Here is a 26854-nt window from a genome sequence, read left to right as displayed (position 1 = left end):
ACAGAAACAGATTAGTAACCAGATATGGGCCAATACATGATTACAATCACAGATCACATTAATGGCAGCAAGCGGTAGCGAACCCTTTGCTCATTAATAAACAAAACAAACACACTAGTTCTAACGTCTGCCCAGAACTGTGTAAGCCTTCTTACTGTACATGTGTTGTTTGTAGTTAATCTCTTGCCAGAGTTTAACGATCCGTTTCGTCCAGAGCAGTGTACGAACACGTGATCCAGGTCGACGACACAAGAAGAGCGGACGTAGTCCTTTTCTTGAATCCGGGCTGATTAAACCCGCTGCAGATGTGAGGAGATACTGGGTCAGTATCCCCTCGGATCCCCTTTGTATATCAGAAAGATATACCAGCGAGGTGATGCTGGCTAGCTAGTCCGGACTAGTGCACCTCCTTTCAGCAACTGGGTTACCGTGGAAAGCAAAGCTCTTGGGGTTTACAGGCTATTTATAGTTTGAGACCTCATGCTGTGTTTATGGTCCCGCTGAACCAATAGGAAGACTCAAAACTCTTGAAAGTTTGAAGACTACAATCTTGTAGTTCTTTGACTTCCTGCCAGCTGTGAGGCTTGTCCCTTCCGGCTGGGACTTTCGCATAGAGGTGTGAATTAACCAGGCTTTGGGGTTTACATACAGGCCACGATTCCTTTGTCTCTCTGGTCAGCTCAATCTGAGGCCTTTTTGGTTAAATCAGGTTTAACCAGCTTCTTGGTCCCCAACACAAGCATCTGATTAGACATGTTTAAAACATATAGATGTCTGACAATATTAAATGGTAACTGTTACAAATTGCCGTTTTCCTCCAGCGTGAGTGTATCTCAGTGCACGTTGGTCAGGCTGGTGTCCAGATTGGCAATGCCTGCTGGGAGCTTTACTGCCTGGAACATGGGATTCAGCCTGACGGACAGATGCTCAGTGACAAAACCATTGGTGGAGGAGATGATTCCTTCAACACCTTCTTCAGCGAGACTGGAGCTGGAAAGCACAGCCCCAGGGCTATCTTTGTGGACCTGGAGCCCACTGTCATCGGTATACTCTCATTAAATATATAGGTGCCATAGTTACTTTACTACATCCAGTCAAACCCTCAATATAAGTGATTTCTATTTGAATCTGTTTCCTTAGGTGAGATACGCACTGGGACCTACCGCCAGCTCTTCCACCCTGAGCAGTTGATCACTGGCAAGGAGGATGCCGCCAACAACTACGCCCGTGGGCACTACACCATCGGCAAAGAGCTCATCGACCTGGTGCTGGACAGGATCCGCAAACTGGTGGGTAACTTGACATCAGAATGGATTAATTCCTAAATTATTCAAATATTAAATTACATAACTGTATCTCATGTATGTGATCACTGTGTCTGCCTGTCTGCCCTCAGGCTGACCAGTGCACTGGCCTTCAGGGCTTCCTGGTTTTCCACAGCTTCGGAGGTGGCACCGGCTCTGGTTTCACCTCTTTGCTGATGGAGCGTCTATCTGTCGACTACGGAAAGAAGTCCAAGCTGGAGTTTTCTGTCTACCCAGCTCCCCAGGTGTCCACCGCTGTAGTGGAGCCCTATAACTCCATCCTGACCACCCACACCACCCTGGAGCACTCTGATTGTGCCTTCATGGTGGATAACGAGGCCATCTACGATATCTGCCGTAGGAACCTCGACATTGAACGTCCTTCTTACACCAACCTGAACAGGCTGATCAGTCAGATTGTGTCCTCCGTCACTGCTTCCCTTCGTTTTGACGGTGCCCTCAATGTCGATCTGACAGAGTTCCAGACCAACTTGGTGCCATATCCCCGTATCCACTTCCCCCTGGCCACCTATGCCCCTGTCATCTCTGCGGAGAAGGCTTACCATGAGCAAATAACAGTGTCACAAATTACCAACGCCTGCTTCGAACCAGCCAATCAGTTGGTGAAATGTGACCCTCGCCACGGCAAATACATGGCCTGCTGCCTCTTGTATCGTGGCGATGTGGTGCCCAAAGATGTAAATGCTGCCATTGCCACCATTAAAACCAAGCGCTCTATCCAGTTTGTGGACTGGTGCCCCACTGGTTTTAAGGTGGGCATCAATTACCAGCCGCCCACTGTAGTTCCTGGTGGAGACCTGGCCAAGGTCCAGAGGGCTGTGTGCATGCTGAGCAACACCACTGCTATTGCAGAGGCCTGGGCTCGCCTTGACCACAAGTTTGATCTGATGTACGCTAAGCGTGCCTTTGTTCACTGGTATGTGGGTGAGGGGATGGAGGAGGGAGAGTTCTCTGAGGCCAGAGAGGACATGGCAGCTCTGGAGAAGGATTATGAGGAGGTTGGAGCTGATAGTGCGGGAGATGAGGAAGATGATGAAGGAAAGGAGTATTAAATAGGCATGCATTCCACTTTTATGGACCGACTCACCGTGAAATCGCGCTAACACAAAAATCTCAGACAAATGTCATAGACAAATGACAGTTAATTTGAATTGCGGTGATAGGTAAAATTGGCAAACTTGTTTATTTCTGTTGTCATTTTCAGCAGTAACTGCAAACTTTTAAAGATTAGTTAAACATGGAAGCCCGACCTGACGTTTCTGCTTGTTTTATCTACTGTGTTGTTCTGCTAGCATCTTTGATAAACCAAATCTAGGGTTAGGAACAGCAACACCTCACTGCCAGTCAGACCGACTGCTGGTTAGGGTGGTGTCATTTTCTTTAGTCTTAGACCCAACTGGTAAATTAGAAGAATGAGAGTAGGCCTACCGGTATATACAGTTGTTACTCGTCCCTGTTTGCTCAGCGACATTAACGTTGTATGTACGGACAAACGAATAAACATTGTGATTGGGTCTATTGACCTCTGATCTGTCATGTCAAAAAATATTTTTTTCATTGACAGTACCAGTGTTTGCTCTCTGCTATACACTCATTCTACAGGGAGGTGCTCACACCATACTCTAAGCCACTGTTGAACATTTAACATTAAACTCATCTGCCTAAAATAGGTTGTATATTTGTTGGTTGTCACTTAGAAAAATGCTATCATAAAGCAATGTTTTCCTCTTCCAGTTGTAAGATATGTCAGTACAAGATTTTACAAGAACAAAAATTAGACCAAAATAAGAACAAGGCATCTGCCATTCCCCCGAAATGAACTGAAATTGAAGACAGTACAATAAAATGCATCCAATAAAAGTATATGAAAAGGGGACATAAAATACAATAAAATATAGTACAAAAATGCTTAAAAAAAACAAAAACACAATAAACCAAAAGATATATAATAATAAAAAGTTCAAGAAAGCTAATTTACTGTTTTCATCATTAGAAAAATAACAATTAAAATGAAATATTATAATGTACAATAAAATGCCAACTGAAAATTAAAAGAAAAAGTTCAAGAAAGTCAATTTACAGTTTTCACATAAAATGAAATAAAATTGCATGCTCCCTTTCTGCAGCATCAGGTAAGGCCAGCAATGGAGCGTGTGGCCGCTGAAATCCTAGGTCTCTTCACCGCCACTGGCCAAGGGAACTATTACTTTGTGGCCATGGACTTCATCAAGCGGCCAAAGACATAAACAGTTCAAGATCCCACTGCCGCTGATCGCCTAAATGAGATGTTCTATGGGTGGATTAAGAGAGGTTTGCCAAAGGCCGGGAATCATGAATTAGTTTATGTTTACTGAGAGATGAGTTTCCTGTAGAAGTTCTCCTAGCACCAAAAGGCCACACGATGGTGCTCTTATCCAGATAATTACTGCCACTTTTGGGGTTTGAAGGGGATGAGCCTTCCCCATAGTGGTCCTTCCCAGATTCACCACTTTATGAGTATTTTTCTTTTTTGTCCAGAGGTAACAAACCTACATGCACTAAGGGGGGGAGGGGGGGTTCCTTTGATTTTGCATCTGTCATGTGCAGAGTGGTATGAGATGTAAAGCTGACAATTGAGCCTGTGGGATTGAGTCAAATTAAAACAACAAAAGAGAGTAAAAAAAGATGCATTATTCTCTACAGTTCATACGTGTTATCTTACAGCCTGAGACTCAGACTGCGCTGAGATCAACATTAACGCTCGACCTGTACCTGTAAACACTCTAGTCTAATTTACAGACAGGTTTACCTTTACCTAACTTAACTAAAACATATAGTGTTATAAAGTCTATATACATTCATATATGAATAATCTTTTTTTCTATAATCTATTTTAGAGCTGTAATGATCAACAGAAAGAGGCACAATGTTTAATTTCCGTACAAATAGACAGGACAGAAAAATGTTGTGGACTGGATGACACTGTGTTCAGAAAAGATTTCTTTAAATAAAAATACAGGGCAAGTTTATGCATTTAGCATGTATCTTGTGCAATTTTGAAACATGAGCTTTAGATAGAAGCAAGATTGATGCATAGAAACGTAGATTAAATGCTACTTTTGTTGACATAATGAAAAGGATGATGAACGGATCCAGATCTGACAAAACAAAATGGGTTGTCATTGCTGATTTGACATTTGACATTAAAATGAATGACTAATCCCATTTGAACCTGTTTGTGTGATTAAAAACCCATCTGAGTTTGGAGAGAAGCCACCCAATCCCAGGTGGTGTCAACAGATACAGCTGACACGGAAACAGCCTCTGTGTCAGAACTCCATGTTTTTGTGAGGAAGTAACCGGTGGGGGAAACACCCTTTATTATATAAAACTCTGTATAGGAAGGCAGAGCTGTTATCCCAGGGGTTCCTTCTGTCTGCTGAGGATAGCCAAAAAAATTCCTTCTTTTTTCCTACGTATTGCAGGTACACTATGTGGGCAGCAGATGGGACTGTTGTACCATTTAGCAGGCTTTTACATGAACCTATTCCTAACCTATTACTGTAAGCCTTGAACAGGCAGACCGTGACATCCATATGAAATTACTGGCAAATGTATCACAAGCAACGGTATCAATACAAATCATCCGTTAAATCATCTATACAACTTTGATTCAGACATTTGACCTACTTACTTTAAAAGCATTAGTTAAAAGCATTTACTTACTCTCTTTTTTTCACTTTAAAAGCATCTGCTAGTATATTGATCATGGGATCAGGGATCAATTTTAAGACCATTTAAGACCAAAGGCCTTTAAGTGCCCAGTCGTGCATACTCTATGAAGGTTACACAAAAATTCAAATGAGGTCCCATCTTGTCTAACGCCATTACTGATTTGAGAAATGATACATACACTGCTCCATCCAAACTGCATCATCTGACACCAAAACAGCCATGAGTTTTGAGTCGATTTTAGAATCTCCTCTCTAACAACTATTTTGTAGATTTGATCAAAACGTTTGGAGCATTCTTCATTTAGAGGCATATGAACACGATGCTGACTATAACAGCTGTCTTATTAAAAAAATACCTGTGGCAATTCTAACCTCATATTTATCCCACTCCCTTTGGAACACATAGGCACAAAGGCTATTAGGTTACAATCTATAGCCAGCACTATTCATTTGACATGTTTTATCTTTTCTGACAGGACGTAAAGGCACTGAACTCAGCAGCAGAAGTACAAGTACCACAATACCACTAAAAAGCTAAGATGCGGAAAGCATGTTTTAGATGTTCTGCAGTGATGTGATCAATTATTTTTGTCATTCCTAGTTTCCTTATAGCTTCAGGCACTGTATCAAACCTTACTATACTGACGTCCTTAGTGAATTCAATATTGTATGTTAGTAATGCTTCTGTCAAAAGTAAACAAGTTCAACTATGCTATCTCCATCATCCATTAGTCAAAGTTGATGGGAAAGGACACAAAGTGTTTGAAAAACCTCACCCCACAAAAACAGTTTCTTCCCCTCTGCAGTCAGCCTTATTAACAAGGCCCCGGAGCCCCCACTGGCATTGACTTTAAACACCCCCAACCCCTAGACACTACACTTTGCATTAACCTACATCCTGGACTATACACCTGCCCTTTGCATACACTATATATCCCAAACTTTTTGCACATTCTGCACTAAACCATTCAGCCTCTTTTTTCTCGTGTTAAGCAACTATTTTGAGGGGCTCCGATGGGTGGTGGTGATGATGCAGTAGATATTACACATACCTTTGGCATGGGAGACCTGGGTTCGATTCCCACTGCGATACATTAACCAATGTGTCCCTGAACAAGACACTTAACCCCTAGTTGCTCTAGAGGTGTGCGACCTCTGACATATATAGCGATTGTAAGTCACTTTGGATAAAAGCGTCAGCTAAATGACATGTAATGTATTTATTTGTTTCTGTATTTATTGTGTATCTCATATTAATGTTTATTTGTTTGTTTATGTATGCACCAACCACCAAGGCAAGACAAGGCAAGACTTACTTGACAATAAATCCTTTTCTGATTCTGATTCTGATTCTACTTCTACTGTTAGGGGACTGTTACTACCTGTAAGGGACTACAACTGCAACTTTTTTTGTGTGCAACCCTGTGTTGTCCAATGACAATAAATGAACATTTGCTTGAACCTTGTATAGGGATTAGTGTTATTCCCAGTTCTATGAACAATTGCAAAAGTTATTTCGCAAAACATAAATCAGCACACTCTCATTTCAATGAAGTAGAGTCGAACAAGGCCTCAGAAGATCAACTATACTGTATGTTCATCCACATAGGTTTAATATTACCAATACATGCTTTGGATTTTCATACTTTTTGCTCCTTGGAAGAATATATTCGTGTATAATGTGAAAATAAAAGATTATTTTCCCCCACTGACGGTCAAAATATCTGAGTACATTTTATGGGAAGAGTGTGTTTTTCTCCTCTTTGTGTTTATGTTAGTAAACGTAACCAGCACCAGGCTACACCTCATGGTTTTCTAAGTGAAAATATGTCAACAGGGGCTTTATTTTGAAACCAGATACCGGAAGTTGTATACTTTAGTTTTGACGAAAATGACACTGTTAGGCTGATTTTCAACGGCTATCCACACAGGTGCGCCTGGATATTTGTGCGTAATTTGCGGACGGCATGAGATGCGTGTTTACTATGTGAATGCATGTTGTTTGGCGTAACAGGCAGAAATGCACGTCCGCGGCTCTGCGACTCACATTGAAAACCGTGCAATTGGGCATGCATTCACTTTAACAGAGGACCAACAAGCTGGTGTAGTGTGTTAACAGATCCACGGGGATAAAACAGAACGACGTCTCGGTTGTTGTTGTTTTTTTTGCGATAACACTGGATCACTGGAGCTGCAGGAGGTCGGTTTGAAGGAAGATTTCAGTTTTAAGGATAAGGAAAAACGTACAAATCACAGATGTGAAAAGGCAGGTGCGTTTCGAGATTTGCACCTCGTTTTTTTTTTTTTGTCTTTTTTTGTCTTTTGCAATCTGATTTTCGGCCGGGAGCCTGTGAAATGCAGCCTCTACCTGACAGATGTGTGGCACCACAACTGCAGCCTACAGGTCTGTATCGCCAGAATCGTGTCGTGCATGCCAGGGAAAACATTTAGATATGAATAGTGAGAAATCCTAGAAGCAAGAGAGGCAATGTGTCCTTTGCTTTGCATTCACTACAGCTTTCTGTGTGTAAAAAATCGGAGTGCTATTATGTCTGCTAGGATTATGATAGCATCTGGCTCACACTGCTCTGTCCCCTCGACACAAATCTGATGACAATCACAATTATTTATCTGCCGAAACAGCATATGCAGCTTTTTTTATTTTTGGTCACTGCACTTTTAGTGAACAGAATTGCCAAGAGGGACAGCACAGGCTACTCATGGGACTATATAGCACATAACTGAACACTGAACACAGTGCCTAACTGCTAATAAATAACTCCCAGGATAAATCACAGCATTTGTTTATCAGCATGTTTCTGCTCCTGCTCTTTTTTTTTTAGAGAGCATCTCCTGTCTGCCTGCTGCTGATCTGCTGTGGTCTGCTGTGGAGGACTGAGACAGCTGCAAATCTCATCATCACCATCAACGTCTGCCACTTCAAACACGACGAGACACAGGAGGACAGAGGCTGCTTCTGGCTGATCAAAGAGCCAGCAGTCACAAAGCACCTGTAGACGATGACTCCAGCAGAGCTGCTGGCGTGAAAAAAAAAAAGCAGCATGAGATAATCGAGGAGTAGCCTACCATCCTAATCGCCGGTTCGAGCTTTTTTTCTGTTTTGGCGATGATGAAACTGTTCCAGTGTGTCAGCTGACTGACAGTGGTTGCAGTGCTGTTCTAGCCAGCAGCTAAAGCGCAGACAACACAAAGGAGATGGCCCGTCCAGGATCAGGGTTGCTGGTGCCCGTCAACGGGCTGGGGTACCCACCTCAGAACCTGGCCAGGGTGGTGGTCTGGGAGTGGCTGAACGAGCATGGGCGCTGGAGGCCCTACAGTGCAGCGGTGTGCCACCATATTGAGAATGTACTGAAGGGGGATGCCCGGGGAACTGTAGTTCTGGGCCAGGTGGACGGCCAACTTTCTCCTTACGTCATCGACCTGCAGTCCATGCACCAGTTCCGACAGGACACAGGTAAGAAGACGTGGCAGTAGTTGCCTGTCTATGCACTACCGGCTTGGACGACATGTTTTTGTCCAGGTTTGATTCTTTCACGATACGTGGGTGCCGATTCGATTTGTATCGCCATTTTCATTCGTTGCAATTCGATAGTATTGAGTATTGCGAAAAACTATATCATGAGACATTTATAAAAACTAATTGTTTTCTAAAAAAGAATGCCCATCACATGTCAGCCTGACATTTATTATTTGTAAAGAAGTACATAACATGGATTTTCTGCATTTAATGCTTTCGCTCTGTTTAACTGGAAACAAATATGATGTATAAACAGAATACATTTAGGTGAATCATTGGTATACATTTTTTTTATTTAAATAGCGATTCTGGGGAAAAGTATACATTAGAAAAATCCTCAATACTGTACATAGGTGAATTGATTTTTTTTTCCCCACCCCTACTTTGCACACAGATCTCACACAGATGGTGAGGTCAAGGAAAGAACAGATGACGTAAATACATTATGGGGATGTTTACCCAGTAGTTTGAACGTCTATAATAGGTAAATAAATGACTTATGCTTGGCTGTCATCACCACAAATGATGTCATATTGTCACATAGGCACCGGTCAAAACCAAGCCAGCCTGCTTTGATTGGTTGTTACACTAATCTTATGTAACTTTCAGGGGAATAAATGAGACTCATGCAGATGAACCACAGGTTAGAGCTTCGAGGTGTTGAAACAAACTGGACTTAAAGATGATGTGTGAAGTGTAGCAATTATTTATTTATTCAGGAGTGTTTTTATTGGGCAGCTGGAATGCCATGACCTTCTCAAAGCTCACCATGTTGGAGGGGCTGCGCATTCATCAGGCGAACGAGTGCTGTATGCCCCTCACTCTGCTCAGTTGGTTGTATTCATCAAATGTGTTGTCATTCAGATGTAAGAATGGCAATCACAATAGTGGCTGGTAATAAACTGTACTGTTAAAGAGGCCATGCTCTGTAATAGGGCTGCTCCATTATGGAAGAAAAATTATAATCACACTTATTTTGGTCAAAAATTAAAATCACAATTCTTTAACACTATGACTCATTGTTTTTTTGGAAAGATGTTGCATTTTTTGTTACTTAAAAAAAAAACCTTCCCTTCATACTTTGTTTCTCCTTCAGGACACAAGACAAAATAAGAGTTTATTTGCAAAACGTAATTTGCAAAATAGTTGGTTTTCTCCATTGTTTTTGTGATCATTCGAAATTGCGATCAAAATTCCATTAATAGCATAGCCCTACTCTGTCACCATCAATTCACCTCAATTTACTTCACTCCACATGACGGAAAGAATATACAGTATGTGGTTATGTATTAGATATTGACGCATTATCACACCATGCCTATAAAATGAGTGGCTAACCAACAAGTGTTTAATGTAAATTGTGGGTTCTGTAGGAGAGCATGGGACCAACATTTTCTAGAGTGAGGGATAAATTAAATCTGGCCATAATGTGCTTACAGCAGTACAGTATAATAGTAGTGTTAATAATATGTGTTATATAACATGTCACTTTAATGTAAAATCCACCCAGCACAGCCATTGTTTGGTTGACCGTAATCCTCTCTGATGACTGCTTCCTTTTTAAATCAGACCAGATGTTTCTGTGTTCCACCAAGGCTCAACACACTCTGTGTGTGTGTGTGTGTGTGTGTGTGTGTGTGTGTGTGTGTGTGTGTGTGTGTGTGTGTGTGTGTGTGTGTGTGTGTGTGTGTGTGTGTGTGTGTGTGTGTGTGTGTGTGTGTGTGTGTGCGCATTCACCTTCCTGCTGTCCCAGTGTTTGAAGCGATGATATGGGGGAGGTTTTAAACATCTGTTGGAAGCAGCCTTGGATAAATCTCAGCTGCCTGAATTATTCTTCCCGTGTGATTCAGCTACACATCACTGTGTTAGAGTCAGTTATAACTCAAACCCAGTGATTGTGACTTGTGTGTCTGATGCTTTAGGGACAGATCGTTGTGTACAATAATAATAATAAAAAATAATAATAATAATAATGTTAGCATGAGAGTAAAACTCTTACTTTATGTCTGACACAAGTCTCTTATTTGAAGGCGTTCTGTTACATCAGTGAGAGGCACAGGGAGATAAACATGGGATATACAGAAGGTTGACCTCACTGTGTATGCATCTGCATTATGTCACCTTTCATTCATTTGCAGTGCTTCATTTACATTTGTATTACTGTAATACATAATTGTTGATTTATTTGGTACTGTTATTTAGAATACAGAATAATAATGAATTCAGCTCAAATTTGTAAAGTTCCTGGGAGTAACTGGTAGCCTAATAACTTGACTGATTATGGAGAAAGAAATGTCAAAATCTAATTAAATGTTTCTTTAAATGGTTCAAAACTACAAAAATACCCACATCTGTAACAAGTTGTAGTCGTGTATGTGCTTTCTTGTCACACTGCATGTGCTATTTTTTTATTTTTTATTTTTTATAAAAACCCAACTACAGATGGGCGTTGCAAACTAGCCTAGGCTATAAATCTTGTGGTATGTGGCAGTGGGCGAAGCCGTGTCCTTGCCCCTTTTTAAAAGTAAATACGAATATAATTATGTTTAAAAATGGAGGGACAGTTTCTAAAAACAACCTGTCCTTATCCTATATCCTGATATCACTTGACGCCACTGCTGTTTTATTAATGCTGTAGAATCAGGAAGCTGGCTTTATTACGCTGTGTTGGCGCATTTATAGGGACTTTTCATTATTACATCATGAGAAAAATCCCAACATGAAGGCACCAGACAAGTGTTAGGTATTTTTTTATACCTACAATATTCATACAAAGTTATCAACCAGGTGTGAAGGCATTGAGAAGGCCTGGAACCTTATATGAAAAGTATATTGATTGAGCACTTAATGTATTACAGCATGGATTTTATATAGCACTTAAATATATTAGTGTTTTTCTGTTCTTTACGATGGAAAAATGTTCCTTCATGTTTGAATTGCTGAATATGAGAGTGGCTGTCAGGAGAGGGTTGTAGTATAAGGGGAGGCTGCCCGGCTGGATTTCTGCTGTTCGTGTTGGTGTCTTCCCCTTCTGATAAAGCATAACACAGACGAGCACGTGTGTCTGGGGTTGGCTGGCTGTGAGATGAGCCACTGAGGCGTTTGTCAGCCATTACCACGGCGCTCGGGCTAGGCCTGACGTTTATCGCTCCTTGTTGGCGTGCTACCTTCCCCCTCGGCTGGGATAAACCTGTCACAGCATTGGCTGACGGACACGCAGCCCGGACACCCGCTGCCTCTTCTCTTTCCTCCTCCTCTGCACACTCCGTTTCCTGTCCCCAAACATGGGCAAACCTTCTGCCAGGCCACAGCCATCGATCCCAGCTCCCATGAGGCCTAGCTCCCAGGCTGTGGTGATGTTGTTGTTGCTCCACTGCTTACACAAAAGGGCCTCGGTGAGTTTGTTTTAACGTGGATTGTGATGCATCTGTTTCACATTGGATGTTTGCTGTATTTGTAGCTCAGCGGGTCACCCACAGCCACTTTGCTCTGTTGCAGGCTTATGGAGTGTCCCTGTAGGGAAACCCCATTTTGTCGCGGAGCCAATGATCTCGTCCTCTGAGGCTGTTTTTTTTTGGCAAGAGCTGGAAAGAGAGTCGAGTGTGCTCGGTGTCCCCTGTGTGTGTGTGTATCCATCCTTGTTTCTGTACATCTGGGAGTTGGCTGATGATGGTGCACTCTGCCAGCTGTGGTGGCTGTGTCCTGTCCCTGCAGGCTGTGTGGGTGGGGGTGCCATGCTCCTCCTGTGGGTTTTGGGAGGAGCTCCTGTGGGTGGGAACCAGGCAGAGTTTCACCGACTAATGAGACAGCAGCTTTAGTTTATCTCCATGGCTCCCTCTAATCAGAGCATCGTGACGGCAACGCATGCACCACAGGCGATGCGGCAGGGCCCTAAACACAAAACGCACGGTATGGAGTTCATAATACAACTACTGTGGCGAAATCCTGAACCCCAGTGCTTTATACAATAGGACTGAAGGCTCCGAGGCTTATATACTGTATAGTGTGGCTGAATATCTGGCTGAAGGCAGGGAGAGGATTGGCTCCCAGCCAAGGAGGATCGATCCGTTCTCTTCCCCAGAGGGGCGATTGAACCTCTAAACACTGCTGTGGACTGATCCTCTTTCACTACACCCACTCCCATAGCAAAACACATGGGCTTATCTGCCATCTCCATCATATACCAACACCTGTGGCCTGTCTGATGGATTTGACCCTGCAGCTATTGCTCCTGCTGCCTGGCTTTTAAGCGTTTACCTCTTCTGTATTTTCTCTTATGACGGAGAGGTGGCACAAAGTAGAGGGACCAGCAACTGCACATTCATGAAACAAATAGCTAAATCAGTAATGTAACATCAGCGCCATTCAAATCTTGAACATTTTCCTCAAATGAAGACATATTATGTTGGTTATTGGTGCTATAGTCATATTACGGCAACAGGAATTTGCTTGTGTTATTAGTTGTTATAAAAGTACAGTATAAAGGTCAAAATACATGCACATCAGAAGAAAAATGACTGACTTACAAGGGAGTGAACATGAACGTATAAATAACTCAATTGATTGACAGGTGTAGGAAAGCCAGTCAGTTTCTCAATAGCATTTTCAATTTTGGCAAATGTGTCTTACCTTGACGTTACATTAACTGAACACAGTTCACCTTTAATGTTGAACTGAAACTAAGATACATTTTGCTAAGAAAACAGCGTATGTCCTAGTGTGTTCAACCCACTGCCCCTTAGGGTCCCAAAAATCCATTATTGCAGGTTGACATTGTTTATGGTTGATAGTCAGTGCTATGTGGGCTTGTTTAAAAAAGGGGAAACATGTCTTTGTTTGCTTTTCCTAGGCTATACAAATATAGCTGTACATATGACATGTAGCGCGCCACAGAAGTTGAGTTGAAGTTGCGTCTCTTAGCAACGCTGGCCCACAGATGTCAGTCAACCGCTGCCGAAGGAAACCATCAGAGGCTTGATGCATTTTTTTTGTTCACAACTATATCAAAAAACAGTTTCATCCTCATTTGAAAACATGGAAAAAAAACCAAATAGCTGCTCATTAAATCATCATCATTATTTGTCGGTAAAGTTAAAATTTCCTTCAGCTTAAAATCAAAGAGACGGCATGTTGTGTGCAATTCATGTCCGAGTCTATTCTGTTTATTTTCCTAGGGTTGCAAGGGCCATTACAGTTGCTCAGTGCCCAACTGTTGTGAGATGGCCCGTGTGTGACTGCAGAGATAACGCCTATCAGCGGCTGTTGGTTGCTGTGTTGCCGGAGCGGGGCTTTGTTTGTTTTGGTTCCACAGGCGTGAGAACCTCCTCTCCTCTGGCCCATTTCCCCCTCAGCTAACAGCCCTCCCTGACTAATTACATTGAAAAACACCAGAAAACAAAGAAGAGATCGTCATGTTCTCATGTCTGTTTTGTGTTAAGCTGACAAACAACGGTAGCTGTGGTTGTGGTTTGGATACTGCCTGGAAACTTGCAGAGCATATGTAAATGCTGCAGATTGTCGAAGAGGGTGGCGCTTTAGGTCGTCTCTTTTTGTATTGTAGTTTAAGTATGTAGTAACTGTGTGTGGGAACTGTTCTCGTGGTCTGTGGGAGGAAGCTGTAAAAAGGATTCCCGCTATGTACGTACGCGCTAAAGGTCAGGTGCTGTGTGCATCAGCTCTGACTGTGAAATCCCACTTGAGTCAGAAGAAAGCAGAATGAGCAAAGAGTGGAGCCCGAAGGCTCTAAAGTGGACATTTAGAACAGAAACGGCGAGAAACAAGTAGGAATGCAAACGAGACAGAACGCAGGTGCTTTTGTATGCGTTTACACAACAGGTCCTCACTCCCATCTCCTAAAATACGGATGCCTGGTCAGGTGCCTTTGTCGTTGTTATTGACGCTAAAAGTCTCCTTTAGCGCCATATAACGCGCTTTAACTAAACGCGCTTGGTCGGGACTATTGGCATCCCTTTTGACGCAGTTATGTTAAGGAAAAGGTGGGCTTACGTTTCCGTGGCACGCGGGAATAACGGGACGGTTGAGTTTATGAAAAGTTGTGGGTGGGCTTTAGGGCGCTGACACACCAGGCCGATTATCGGCCATTGGACAGTCTGGCGAGGTCAGTAACTCAAGTCTGTTCGGTGTGTCCCGTGCCGTCGTCAGTCTGGGGGCTGTCGGCGTTCATTTTGGCCGACCTGACATGTTCGGTCGGCGGCAGGGCAGTCGGGACTCACCCGGAAATGGGGAGCGGAATGAGGTGACTAGAGTCTCTCAAAATCTGATGAAAATCTTTTAAACTGACCTTTGTTGAGCTGAAATGAAGACAGATTCAGCAACTGCACGGCCTATTTCTGGCTTAAAATGTTTTCAGAAACACGTTTCGGTGAACTATTTTAGTACAATAAGAGATCGTATTCTGAACGGCCGCCATGACAGTCCAGTTGCATTTCCGGAGAAAACAAACCCATGTGACGCGTTCGTCCAATCAGCTGCCGGTTTTCATTTCTTGGGCAACATTACAGATTAGCGCCGCCTGCTGTTATAGAGATGTATTACGTCTCGTCTCCTCTCGTCTCTTTGGTCTGTTCTGTGGCAGTTTTTTGGACCTTGGGGACGCGACTGATCATATCGACGGGGTCTTCTGTCAACGGTCAGCCATCGGCTAGATGTGTCTTCACCTTTTAGAGTGCAGATCGGGGCGTATTTTTCTGTCCGAGCCCGGCCCGCGTCCGACAGGCATTAAGATATCTATGTCCGAGCCCGACACAGTTAAATTCTCGTTTTTTTCTCCTACTAATGACACATGTACGTTTGTTTGTGTGAAAAGCCCGCTTTTGTTAAGCAACTGTAGGAAGGAATTCGGAAATGTCAAATGTCATAATGACCTTAATAAGCTGTTTAATTTAAAATGTTCAATGCTTTATCGTGCTGATGTGACCGAGCCCGACCCAAACCCTGAAAATCATTTCTAAATATCTGTCTGAACCCGGCCCGGGCCATCGGGCTCGGTTCGGGTATCCATACTGTAATGGAATACTCTAGTGGGCTTACGTTTCTGTGACACGCGGGAATAACGGGATGGTTAAAGAAGAAAGCGACTATAGGAAACGTGACAAGCGGTACACGAATTCCTGTCTCCTGGGTGAAAGTCCTGTGTTTGACCCATCTGCCACCCCAACCAACCTCCCTACACGGAATTTCGGCCTTACATACTACTCGCTGAACCCCGTGTAGCTGCCTGCTCTCCCCGGTACATTATACAAACACGCTGAAGGACGCCTTTTTCGTCGCTTCAGACGCTGACAGACACTGACAGCCACTGACAGCCAATGTCCAAACGTCCGTATTTTACGAGTTCGGGGTGAGAACGGGTTGGTCTAGTGTGCAGACCATGTGCACACATCAGCAGCACTGTGGTGTTTGCTGACTCACTGAGCAATTTTGCACTGTATATGTTTTTTTTTCTGGCTTAGACATTGTAGGACTACTGTTTGCAATTATTCTTGATGTTGATCCAAAGCATTTACAGTATACTAGATACAGTATACATAGAGCCGTGGTGGAGGAAGTATTCAGATCCTTTAATTAAGTAAAAGTACTAATACCACACTGTAAAAACACTCCGTTACAAGTCAAAGTCCTGCATTGAAAATGTTACTTAAGTAAAAGTATGTAAGTATCATCAGGAAATTTACTTAAAGTTTTAAAAGTAAACTCAATAAAGAAAAATCCTCACATTTTGCAAACTGGAAACGATCCAAACAGTTCTGTCAATCAACTAAGTGTTTAATCGGCTAATCATTTCAGCTGCACTTTTAGGCCATTATATTGTTGGGTAGTTTAATTTATAATAAAACATCATATTTTAAAACTGCATGTGTTTTGTGTGGAAAAAAAATCTTAATTTGTAAAGTAACTACTAGCTAAAGATGTCAGATTATGTAGTGGAGTAAAAGATACCACCATTACCATACCAGCATTTTTGAAATTAGCGTAATTAGTCAGTGAAGGTCAGATTAAAAATATTGTGCTTAGTCAAGGCAGTGCGAAGGTGTCACTGTACACAGGGGTCCATTGTAGCCCCGACCCGCTGGCTGAACTCCACTTGGATGACGGCAAAGGAAAGGGAATGGAGCGGCGCTGTGGAGAGGGAGGCTGACGGAGGTGAGGAGAGAGATGGAACAGAGGGAGAGGTGGAGCGTTTTCCTGATGGAAAGGGACAGTCAGGGTGGAGGGAGGGATAATAACACTGAAAAGACCGTCAGCTGGGCACATCTCCCTGTTCTTTCACTCTCACACACATACAGCTTTTGTGTTGTTGCTGTGAAGTCTCCCATCCAGGGCCTCAAAGTGTGCTTATTTTTAATTAATCTGGCCATATTCTTTTGTCAATTATCTGGCCACATATTTTTTGTTTATGGAATATAAAGGGCACCGTCCCATGCCTGTCACAAGCTACCAGTGTCCAAATTCGTTGAAAGCGTCTGACCAGCAGCCAATGCAAGATTCTTTGTTTATACTGACACAAAATGTAGAAAATCAAGCAAATGTGAGCATTTCTAAAGTTGTGGAGCACATTTTACCACTTTTACTCAAACAATCGCTAAAATGTGTGCAGCTAAAAAGAAAGCAACAGCAAAATAACATCTTTATAAAAGTATACTTATTTAGGGCTGCAACTAAAAGTTATTTTCATTATTGTTCAATATGTCAATTATTTTTCAGATTTTCAACATTTAGTCGAACAACAATTTGAGCACAGTTCAAAACCCAAAGATATTCCATTTACAGTATATGAAATTGACAAAAGGAGAAAATCCTCACATTTTAGAAGCCGGTAAGAGCAAATGTTTGGCTATGTTTCTTAATAAATCAACAGCTTTGGGAATGGATCTTCTGTGCATTGATTAATCAAATAATTATTTCAGCTCTATACTTTGTTCCATCCTTGTAAAGCATTATTCAGGCTGCTATTTCCTCTTCAGAGTAATCTTTGTTCCCAGGGTGGTAGTGCTTTGGTCTGCCCTGTCGACATTCTTATTGCGTTACAGTGATGAGCGGGGCTGTGCAGCTTCTGGCAGCCTCCAGCAGAAGCGTCTCTCCACATCTCCTTTTTAACTTCTGATCTAGCGTGTCACCACTTTTAACTTATAAGTGGATATCATACTCTTTCATCAGAGAAGCTGCTTTAAAGCTGCTCCCTGCGCCGCTTGCTTATCAGGCCAGTCCGGGAGGTCAGTCAGATTGTAGGTCGTCTGCCTCGGTCCATCAGCCTGCTGCTGCTGCTGCTGCTGCTAGAACAGGAATGAGGCATCATCCCTTAACCCTTGTGTTGTCTTCCCGTCGATCATGAACTAGTTATCCTTCCAGGTCAAAATAGAAAATTTACTTTTTTTGTCGCTTTTTGTAACGCTTTTTTTTTATTCATGGTCAATAAACCTAGTTTATATGATATTATACCTAATGTTTGAGTTAAAAAAGCAGATGTTATGAATTATTTTGCCTTTTCACACTGTCTAGTTTAGTCAGGATACTGTTATGAAACGATTTAAAAAAAATGTTTTTCAAATACTAGAAAATTGAATAAAACACCTACAATTTAATGAAAGTAATCATTAATTTAAAAAAGGGTCACATTTGACTCAAGGACAACACAAGGGTTAACTGGATGAACTATCCTCCATCTCCTGGTTACATGCATTGACACATGTCTTGTTGAAATGTGTCTTACTTTAGAGGATGTTGAATCAAAATTCTCAAATATTCTCACTCTCTTCTCTGATGGGGTTTACTGGGGTAGAAGACAAATTGTGAATGTTGACCCATACCTTGTGTTAAAAAAGAAATAGCTTTATAGCACACAGGCTCTTCAGTATACAAACCAGATGTTAGGTAGCTGTCATATCGGAAAGGGGACAGAGTGTTCCTGCTGTAACAAATGGGGTGTCGTTGATCTACAGGAGTGTGTGGTCTAACATTTACAGAAAGCAGTGTTTGACTGAGACCAGAGCTGCACTGACGCAACTCTGGCTGCCAGCAGTTGCAGCGAGCCAGGCTCAAAGCTCCCTTGATCACTGATCGAGATCAGTTATGGTGCAACGCAGAAACACAGCGCAGGTTGTTTTGGTCTCAGCATTTTTTACTCATTTTACAAAAACTGCACCCATAGCCCACTTTAGCGCAGCAGCAGGAGCAGCAGCATGACAAATTGCTAAAGCCGAAACTGAGATGGTTTTCTCAAAAGTATCTTAGTAGTAAGACAGTCGTCATTGTTCCAGTGTAAGCCTCTGTAATGGCCAAAAAAGATCTTCCTAAAGTCGGAACACACAGGTAGGAGTCACATCTCTGTGACTAGCGACACTCCAAGTCCCTTAAATATCCTTACTACATATGGTTTTTCACAGACTTTACTCTCTGTTTATTAACTATTACTAACTATATAACTATTCCACATAGGGACATTTAAAATGAACACATTATACACACAAAACACAAACTAAATGAGACGGGGAAGGACATTCTCAGCTTGAAAGGCTACTTGAGCATGCTAACAGGCAAACCTTTATTTATCGTTACTAATACATTTTTAGCCAACTTAGTGTCATGGCTGCAGGGATAGTGATCCCATGACTTTGCATCTAGTTCTATTATCTGATTTTATTTGTCCAATACTTTGGTGTATGACTTAATACCTGCAAAACTACTGATGTTCCCTCCAGCCTCATCTGTACTCTGTATTTAGTTCTAATAAACAATTGTTAGCAGGCAAACACCGAGACGATGAACAAGGTAAACATTATACCTGCACATCAGAACGTCATTGAGAGTATAGCATGCTGACTTTAGCTTAAAGCACCGCTAGGTGCAGCCACTAGGCTCCTTGTTCAAAGGGAGGGTCAAAGGACAGAGGGTGTTCAGTAAGGTGTACCGATTGTAAAGCCACCTGAGGCAGTTTTGTGATTTGTAATATTGGGCAATATAAATATAATTGACTGGACTTGACTGTAGACTGTTGTTATAGTCTCATAACATTGTGGTTAGTGCAGAAAGGATTAGTTGATCACCAGACAATCCACATTTTTAAATAAGAACTAATTTAAGTTACATATGAAGCAAAACAAAAGCAAACATTCACTGGCTCCAGTTTCTCAAATGTGAGACTTTTGAGTTATTATATCATTGTATGTTGAATATCTTTGGGGTTTGGACTGTTAGTCTGATCACTTGCAGCCCTAATGTCAACTGTAACTAATTCAGTAAAAGGTCCAAATATTCACCACAGCTGTAGTGTCAGTAGTGATATAGTCTCGCATTGCCACACCTTCCTCCGCAGCGCCGTGGAGGAGGGTCTGCCTAGTCCACACAGCATTCCGGGATGGGAGAAAAACGTGCTCTGGTTAATTGGCATTTCGTACATTTAAAAGTAGTTTTAGTCGTGCAACAGAAAACTCTGATTGGACAGATAGTCTAGCTAGCTGTCTGGATTTACCCTGCAGAGATCTGAGGAGGCGAGCTGAGGCGATACCAAAAGGTGACGTGAAAGCGACAGAGGGGAGGTGTCCTGAACAAACGACGTTCTGTGTGTGTGTCGCGTTAGGTCACGGCAGTTTATTATGAGGATCAGCCACGCTGAGGCGGTACTAAAATCTGCAATGGAAAATGGACGCACAGTGGGTCGAGTCGAGGTGAGGCGAGTCAAGCAGGTACTATGTAATGGAAAAACACCAATAGACAGTGGAAGGAAACCGGACATCCGGCGGAATTTCCGGCAGAACGAGAGCGATCCCAGAAGTGGAACGCCCTGGATATAGACCAGTAGTGATATAGCAATGCCCAGGCACTGTAATAACACTAATAGTTCTCTGGGTTTTGTATGGATTTGCTTTGCGTTCCGAATGCGCAGTCACTGGCTGTTCGGTCTAATTGAAAAGAGAGGAAGAATTACTGCGATAAGGCAATGGGACGAGCACATGCATGCACATAACAGGTTCACATTTCCTCACACTCTGACTTTTCAGCCATATACAAAAACAATCACTTATTTTGATTGTTTGCAGCCCAGGCGCTCGGCAGAATATCAATGTGAGTCTCAGCCTCCTCTCCGCTCCTCCTTTCTCTGTGTCACCTGTAAGTGCTTCTAAATCATGGTTCTTGGTGAGAGTCCAAGTCCTGTGACTGGTCAGCGTGAGGAACGTCTTGACTCCTGTGGCAGCCTGTGAGGTGAGTAATATTTGCCAGGTGCTCCAGGCAGAGGCCCCCTCCAACCTCCACTGTTGCTCCTTAAAAGAAGCTGCTCACACACCTTCACTTTCTCAGACATTTCATTATTAATGAGAGCTTGCAAACTCTCTAAGGATTCCTATCACTGTTGCTTCATGTTATGTGTAGGGAAGGGTGTACCGTGTGCAGTCATTGAAAATAAGTTATTGGTTATGTTCTTCACAGAAAATGAGCCAAGGCCAATGAGTTTGAGTTATAAGAAATAATAAATAGCATAATTTTTCTTTTAGCAAACATTGTTAACAGGTCCCACAGACCCGTACACCATACAAGGGTTAAAGTGAGCACAGAGAAGCTTTCCTCCGTCAGCAGACGAATGTGAGCGCAGCCTTCTAGTGTCAAACTCTGCACACACGTCATTCTGCAGTAAAGCTGAAGGATCCAAACGATGTAACAAAACACATGTTTGAGTGGGGTGGGACTTTAAAGTCACACTCACCTCTGGTCAGCATGGGTGTTAGGCAGTGTTGTAGTCAAGACCTTCTAAACCGAGACCAAGTCATCACCAAGACCAGAGTGTATCGAGACCAAGACTTTGAGGGGTTGAGACGGAGTCAAGACCAAGAACAGACCAGACCAGTGCCAGACAGCCAGAGCTCCTGTCTCCAGCTGTCTCACTTTCTTGGGAGTGCGTGTTAATGGGGCGGGGTGGGGGGGTGCACAGTAACAAATTTCTAATTAGAAATGAGTCAAGTTATTGGTTGCATTTGAAACAGGACATTTTAACATCCAATCACAGTAACACATAAATAAACTAAGACAATGCAGAGGCAAGTTAGTGATATCCCTACAGCTGTGGTCTTGACCGGTCTTGGAATAAAATCCTGTGTCCTCTTTATCAGAGACCGAGTAAAAATGTGGTTGATTCCGAGACAATACCGAGACCTTTTTAAAAGTGGTCTTGAGACCGGTCTTAAGACCAAGACCAATCTCGAGTACTACCACACTGGTGTTAGGTTTGCAGTGGACTTCAATAATGACCACCACGGACAAAAAGTAACAATACTTTCCAACTCTCAAACTACTACTGCAGCATAATCCTACTTCTATGGTCATTATGTTTCAAACTGTGATCGTTTCTCTAAAATACGTTTAAATGCACTGCCTCCGAGGGAGCGTCAGATCTTTGAAATAACTCTTAGCTGAGTCTTTTGGGTGGTGTATCACTTTAAGACCAATAATCCCAGCCCTCCCACCCCCTACAAATGCAACATCAATTGAATTTCAAAGTTGACCCTCATCTGTTCTAGAGTAATTAAAGCCTTCGCAGAAAACCATTAATGATTTATTCACCATAGTTCCGTATACGTTATATATGTTTCTTGCAGCGATTACAGCCTTGAGAGCATGAAGTCATCCGCTTGCGCGGATTCCACATAATAAACAACCTTTCATTATGATACAATATCAGAGTGACAAAAAGTAAGGGTCTACCTTCAATTCACGGTTTCCCATAACAATATCATTCATATTGCAGCAGCGCTCTTTCCCTTCCTCTTTAACAGAGCTAATGACGTCTGAAAAGTGGATTTGTGAAAATGAGCTTCTCTACGGGCCTTGACCCTCAAAGTCAATGTAGCGCCGTTACACCTCTGTAGGATTTGATAAAGCCCACCGGACTCATGTTCAGGCTTTAAGCTCGATAAAAGCTTTTAGCGATCCAACAGCAACTTTCCAACGAGGACATGACCCTGATTTTTATTCCAGCCCCTGACATTTAGCCTTGACAAGCACGAGTTGGTTGCCCAAATATCCCCTGTTCCTCTTAATAGACTTGATAGTAAAATTTAGGAAAAGTGCAAATGATACAAATACGGCAGTAAAAGATGAGCTATTAATACAAAAAAAATGAGAATGTCTCTGCATTCATTTTGTAGTATGAACACAAAGGAGATGTGATTACACTTGTGATTCAGCAGGGAAAAGGTCTGGGCCTAATATTAAAAACTCCTTGGGAAAGTAGAACATACTTAAGGAGAAGTGGTGTTGGTTATAATATATGGATGAAGCGCATCTTTCCCTGCAGGGTGGTCTGACGGCCTCTGACCTCTCTCACACTGTGTCCACTTTACTGCTGATCAAAGCTGACCAGTGTCGTCTGGCACAGAGACAGTTTGCTGTAATGTAGCCAGACGTTTCCTCTGATTAGACCTGAGTGTGTCTGACAGCCATGAAGTGGGTTATAAAAGCCTGTCTCAGCAAACTCATTTACTGCATGCAGTTCATCTCAATGAGTCAGACTCCTTTTATTTGTCAAATGTGATATTCCGCTACGTGATAGCAGTTTTTTCCCTCTCCATGCCACGAACAGCCATTGGTATCTTTGTTTTTAAATTTCTGGATATTTCAGAAGATTATTTTAAGATCTGATGCACATATTGTGTGTATGATAAGTATAGAATATCCACACAACCACCTACAGGTCTTATGGAAGTGAGTCAGAAATGTATGACTTCTGATCACACAATAAGATATAAGAAGCAGCCTAGGCCAAAATGGAATACTTCACCTGAACATACATATATACTGGTACAAAGAACTTGCACATACATGCATATACATACATAAACATGATACACTAGTATGCATGCACAACGTGAGAATGTGTATGAGTGTACGTGAGTGCAAGTATGTATCTTAAACAGTCTATGGGTCAAACAAACGTGACTTTCACCCAGGAGACACGTGTTTGTGTCCCGTGCATGGAAGTCAACTGTTTTACTTTTTTACATTGACTACTTAAGTTACGTTCGTAACTTAATTTACTTAACAAACTTACTTATTTTAACCCAAACCATGATCTTTTCCTAAACCTAACCAACTAGTTTTGTTTGAATTCACAATATATGCATGAGAGTATCCATGTATGTGCAAGAGCTTTGTACCGGTATATATGTATGAGCAAAGTAGAGCTGGGTGATATAAAATATTTATATATATATATGTATGTTTATTATGTTATTTTTGACCAAACACCTTATTGTCGATATTGCAGCAAATTTTAGGGTTGACAATTGGTGCTTTAACAAAAGAGAGAGAGATTTTTGATAAATAATCATCAGTAATGTTGATATAATGACTAAGTTAGTCTGGTAATGGTCAGAAAATGACATCACTTAAAGGTAATCTAGCCTTTAAAACCAGGAACCTTGTGTCAGATTACAAAATTGAAGACGATATCTAGCCTCATATATCGATTTAATAATGATGTAATATCGATATATTGCCCAGCCCTAGCGCAAATGAAGTATTACATTTTGGCCTAGGCGGCTTCTCATAATGAAAGAGAAGGTGGTGATCATGCAGAAAATCTCCTATTTTTAGAGTTTGACCTCATGCTGCCGTCATTTGCTCAGTTCAGTTTGTGTTCAGTGCCGGTGCAGTGGACATACAGTACACCTCCGAGTGGGAGTGATTCACGGTCCAGTCATGTAGCAGTTAGGGTTGTGTGTACATGTGTGGCAGAGGTCATCTCATGAACCTCCTGAGCTATTCCTCAAAGCCTCCTGTGACGCGGTGCAGCCATCAATTGGCTTTCCACTGAGCAGGCAAAATGGTTTTACTGATGTACAGTGTGTTGTGCTGGTGTGACGGCTGACATGAAATATAGTGTTGTCACAGATGTGTGTGTGTGTGTGTGTGTGTGTGTGTGTGTGTGTGTGTGTGTGTGTGTGTGTGTGTGTGTGTGTGTGTGTGTGTGTGTGTGTGTGTGTGTGTGTGTGTGTGTGTGTGAGATGCAGTCTGCGGCGCAAGGTCAGCTGCAGGACTGATTGTTGGCAATCATTTGCAAACATCGCAACATTAATATTGACATCACATTAATGTCACTATACTATATATTTACTGTATATCAATGTTGTAAACGTTCTGATATTGATATACGTCAAGATATGGAAAATATACGTATAAACCACAATTAATTGTTTTGGTTAATCTACCAGATGTTAAAAATCAACAGTTTCATCATTAGCTTTTGTGAAAAGGTAACCCAAACTAAAACCAAACCATGGTTGTCTACTTGAGAAGTAAAAATATTGAGAAATCCGGGAAATGTTTTTAGCAAGAATATTGGATTGTTGTATAGTTAATCATATGACACAATTATCACAACAAAGGTCAAAACTAGACATAAAGAAATGAAATTGAAATTGAAAATGAAAGTGGCAGCTGACGAGTCAAAGTCCTGAACCAGTAATATATACGGTAAATAAAAAAATTAGACAAAGTCTCTCCAGTAATTATGGCATAGTAAGCATACTGTATATGTGCTTTCCCCCCCATAGAAACACTTGAATGGACTGCATTGAACTGAAACCACACTGATGTGTGGCCATAAAATCATTGGTAGGTTTACACATCATTCTTAATCAAGTTGGTTACCCTCCACAGAATCTTAAATTATTGATAGTTTTTATTATTTTATTTTTTAATATTTATAAATCTGGTGCATTTTATTTATTTATTTTTATAATATTTTTTTGGCCATTTTTCAGCCTTTTTTGCAGCAAAGGGCCACAGGTCGGAGTCGAACCTGGGCCCGCTGCACCGAGGAGCAAACCTCTGTATATGGGCGCCCGCTCTACCAACTAAAGCTATCCAGGCGCCCGATCTGGTGCATTTTACAAGCATACAATCTTCTCATTTTCACATTCAATAACAACTTTTTTTTTTAACATGTTGTGCGGTATTACTCAGCAGCGCTGTGTTCAAATTGGAACGGTGCCAGAATAAGAAAGCTCTGTAGCACCCAGGTGTAAGAAGTCATCAGTTGGCAGCTGTCTGGGATGGGAAGAAATGTTGTAATAAAATAAAAAGCCTCTGTAGTGCACGGGGGGAGGGGGGAGGGATAAGCAGGCAAGAGTCCCAGAGAATTAGCATACATCATAGCTCAGAGGAACGCGTTGAAATGTTGTCGAAAGCTGTCACTTTTCTTTTTTTCAGTTTTGCAAGACTGCAGGCCAGATCGGCTATCTTTACTGGCAAAATGAACATCGCAGGATTTTGTTTTCCATGTGTGAAAGTGACACCTCTCTGCTAACAAGAAACCTGTTTCACTGTAACCCTGACACTGCTCCTTGGCAGTGCTGGCCTGAGGCATGTGGAGCCAAGTGTGTGTGTGTGCGCGCGCGCGCGTGTGTGTGCGCGTGTGTGCCCCTTGCCCCAGTGACGGCACGGCACTGACACGCTAACGAGGTTCCTGCTGGACGTGATGAGGCTGAAGTGGTGTGAAGTGTTATGCGATTGCGCGAGTGATGAAACGCACGTCGGCACACTCGCCTCTCCAGCGTGTACCACATCAGTCACATGTGCATGAACCGATTACACACACAAAGTGAGTCAGAGAGCATCTTTGGCGGCGCTGAAGCCCGCCAGCTGAGGACGGTCACGACATCCACAGAGTCGGAAGGTTGTTTCAGGGTCTGTTGCTTCACTGCGGTAAAGGAGCTGGCAGGTGGACAGGAACTATAACTTCATTTTCTCAAGATTGTTTTTTTCTTTTTTTTTTTTGTTACCCTGGTAACTGCTAACTCAAGTGCACAGTAGCTGGCCAGCTCCCCGGGCCAGGCTGTGGGAGAGTTTGGAGAGTTGAAGGGGCTGAGGGTGAGGAGGACGGTTGCAGTGGGAGCTAAGCCACTTTTCTTGCTGGCAGCAGAAGTGCATTAGCGGGCCCTGTTTTACTGCAGCGTTCACTTTCTAAGCTCGGGCAGAAGTGAGACATCCTCTTTTTTTTTATTGTTATTTGGCAGAAAACCTCCACTCATCACATGCCTCCTTCTGTATCTACTCCCTCCCTCCTTACTCACATAGCGTTTGTTCTTTTTCTCCCTCCCTCCCCTTTGCCTGGCCCTTCTCCATCCACCTATCAGCCCCCTCCATCGTCATTCTCTTTGCCCCTCCATTCCTGCCTTTCTCGCCTCCTTCTTTCCTCCTTTCCAATCCCCCTTTTCTCTTTCTTTCTCTCCGTCTTTCTTTCCTTTCATACTCTTTTCCTTTTTCCT

General features: G+C 42.4%; 2 protein-coding genes across 3 annotated transcripts in view; both read left to right on the top strand.

The window, feature by feature from the left end:
• The first annotated feature begins 800 nt into the window (after positions 1 to 800).
• On the top strand, positions 801 to 2992 carry LOC120561404 (tubulin alpha-1C chain-like). Its single transcript, XM_039804514.1, has 3 exons — positions 801 to 1044; positions 1141 to 1289; positions 1397 to 2992. Exons 1-3 carry the CDS (start codon positions 924 to 926, stop codon positions 2375 to 2377), a joined length of 1251 nt encoding a protein of 416 aa, XP_039660448.1. The 5' UTR covers positions 801 to 923; the 3' UTR covers positions 2378 to 2992.
• Positions 2993 to 6935: 3943 nt separating this feature from the next.
• dtx1 (deltex 1, E3 ubiquitin ligase) overlaps positions 6936 to 26854 on the top strand; it is a 56645-nt gene continuing 36726 nt past the window's right edge. Inside the window, exons 1-2 of one of the 2 annotated variants that reach the window (XM_039803122.1) lie at positions 6936 to 7442; positions 7882 to 8513. In XM_039803122.1, the coding sequence (XP_039659056.1) occupies positions 8255 to 8513 (259 nt within the window). In that variant the 5' untranslated portion in view covers positions 6936 to 7442; positions 7882 to 8254. The remainder of the gene's footprint in view (positions 7443 to 7881; positions 8514 to 26854) is intronic. The other variant, XM_039803121.1, reaches the window with a different exon arrangement.

The sequence above is a fragment of the Perca fluviatilis genome, chromosome 6, assembly GCF_010015445.1.
Source record: "Perca fluviatilis chromosome 6, GENO_Pfluv_1.0, whole genome shotgun sequence".
Taxonomy (NCBI): domain Eukaryota; kingdom Metazoa; phylum Chordata; class Actinopteri; order Perciformes; family Percidae; genus Perca; species Perca fluviatilis.
Note: the sequence above shows the minus strand (reverse complement) of the source record. Positions and strands in the feature narration are given on the sequence as shown.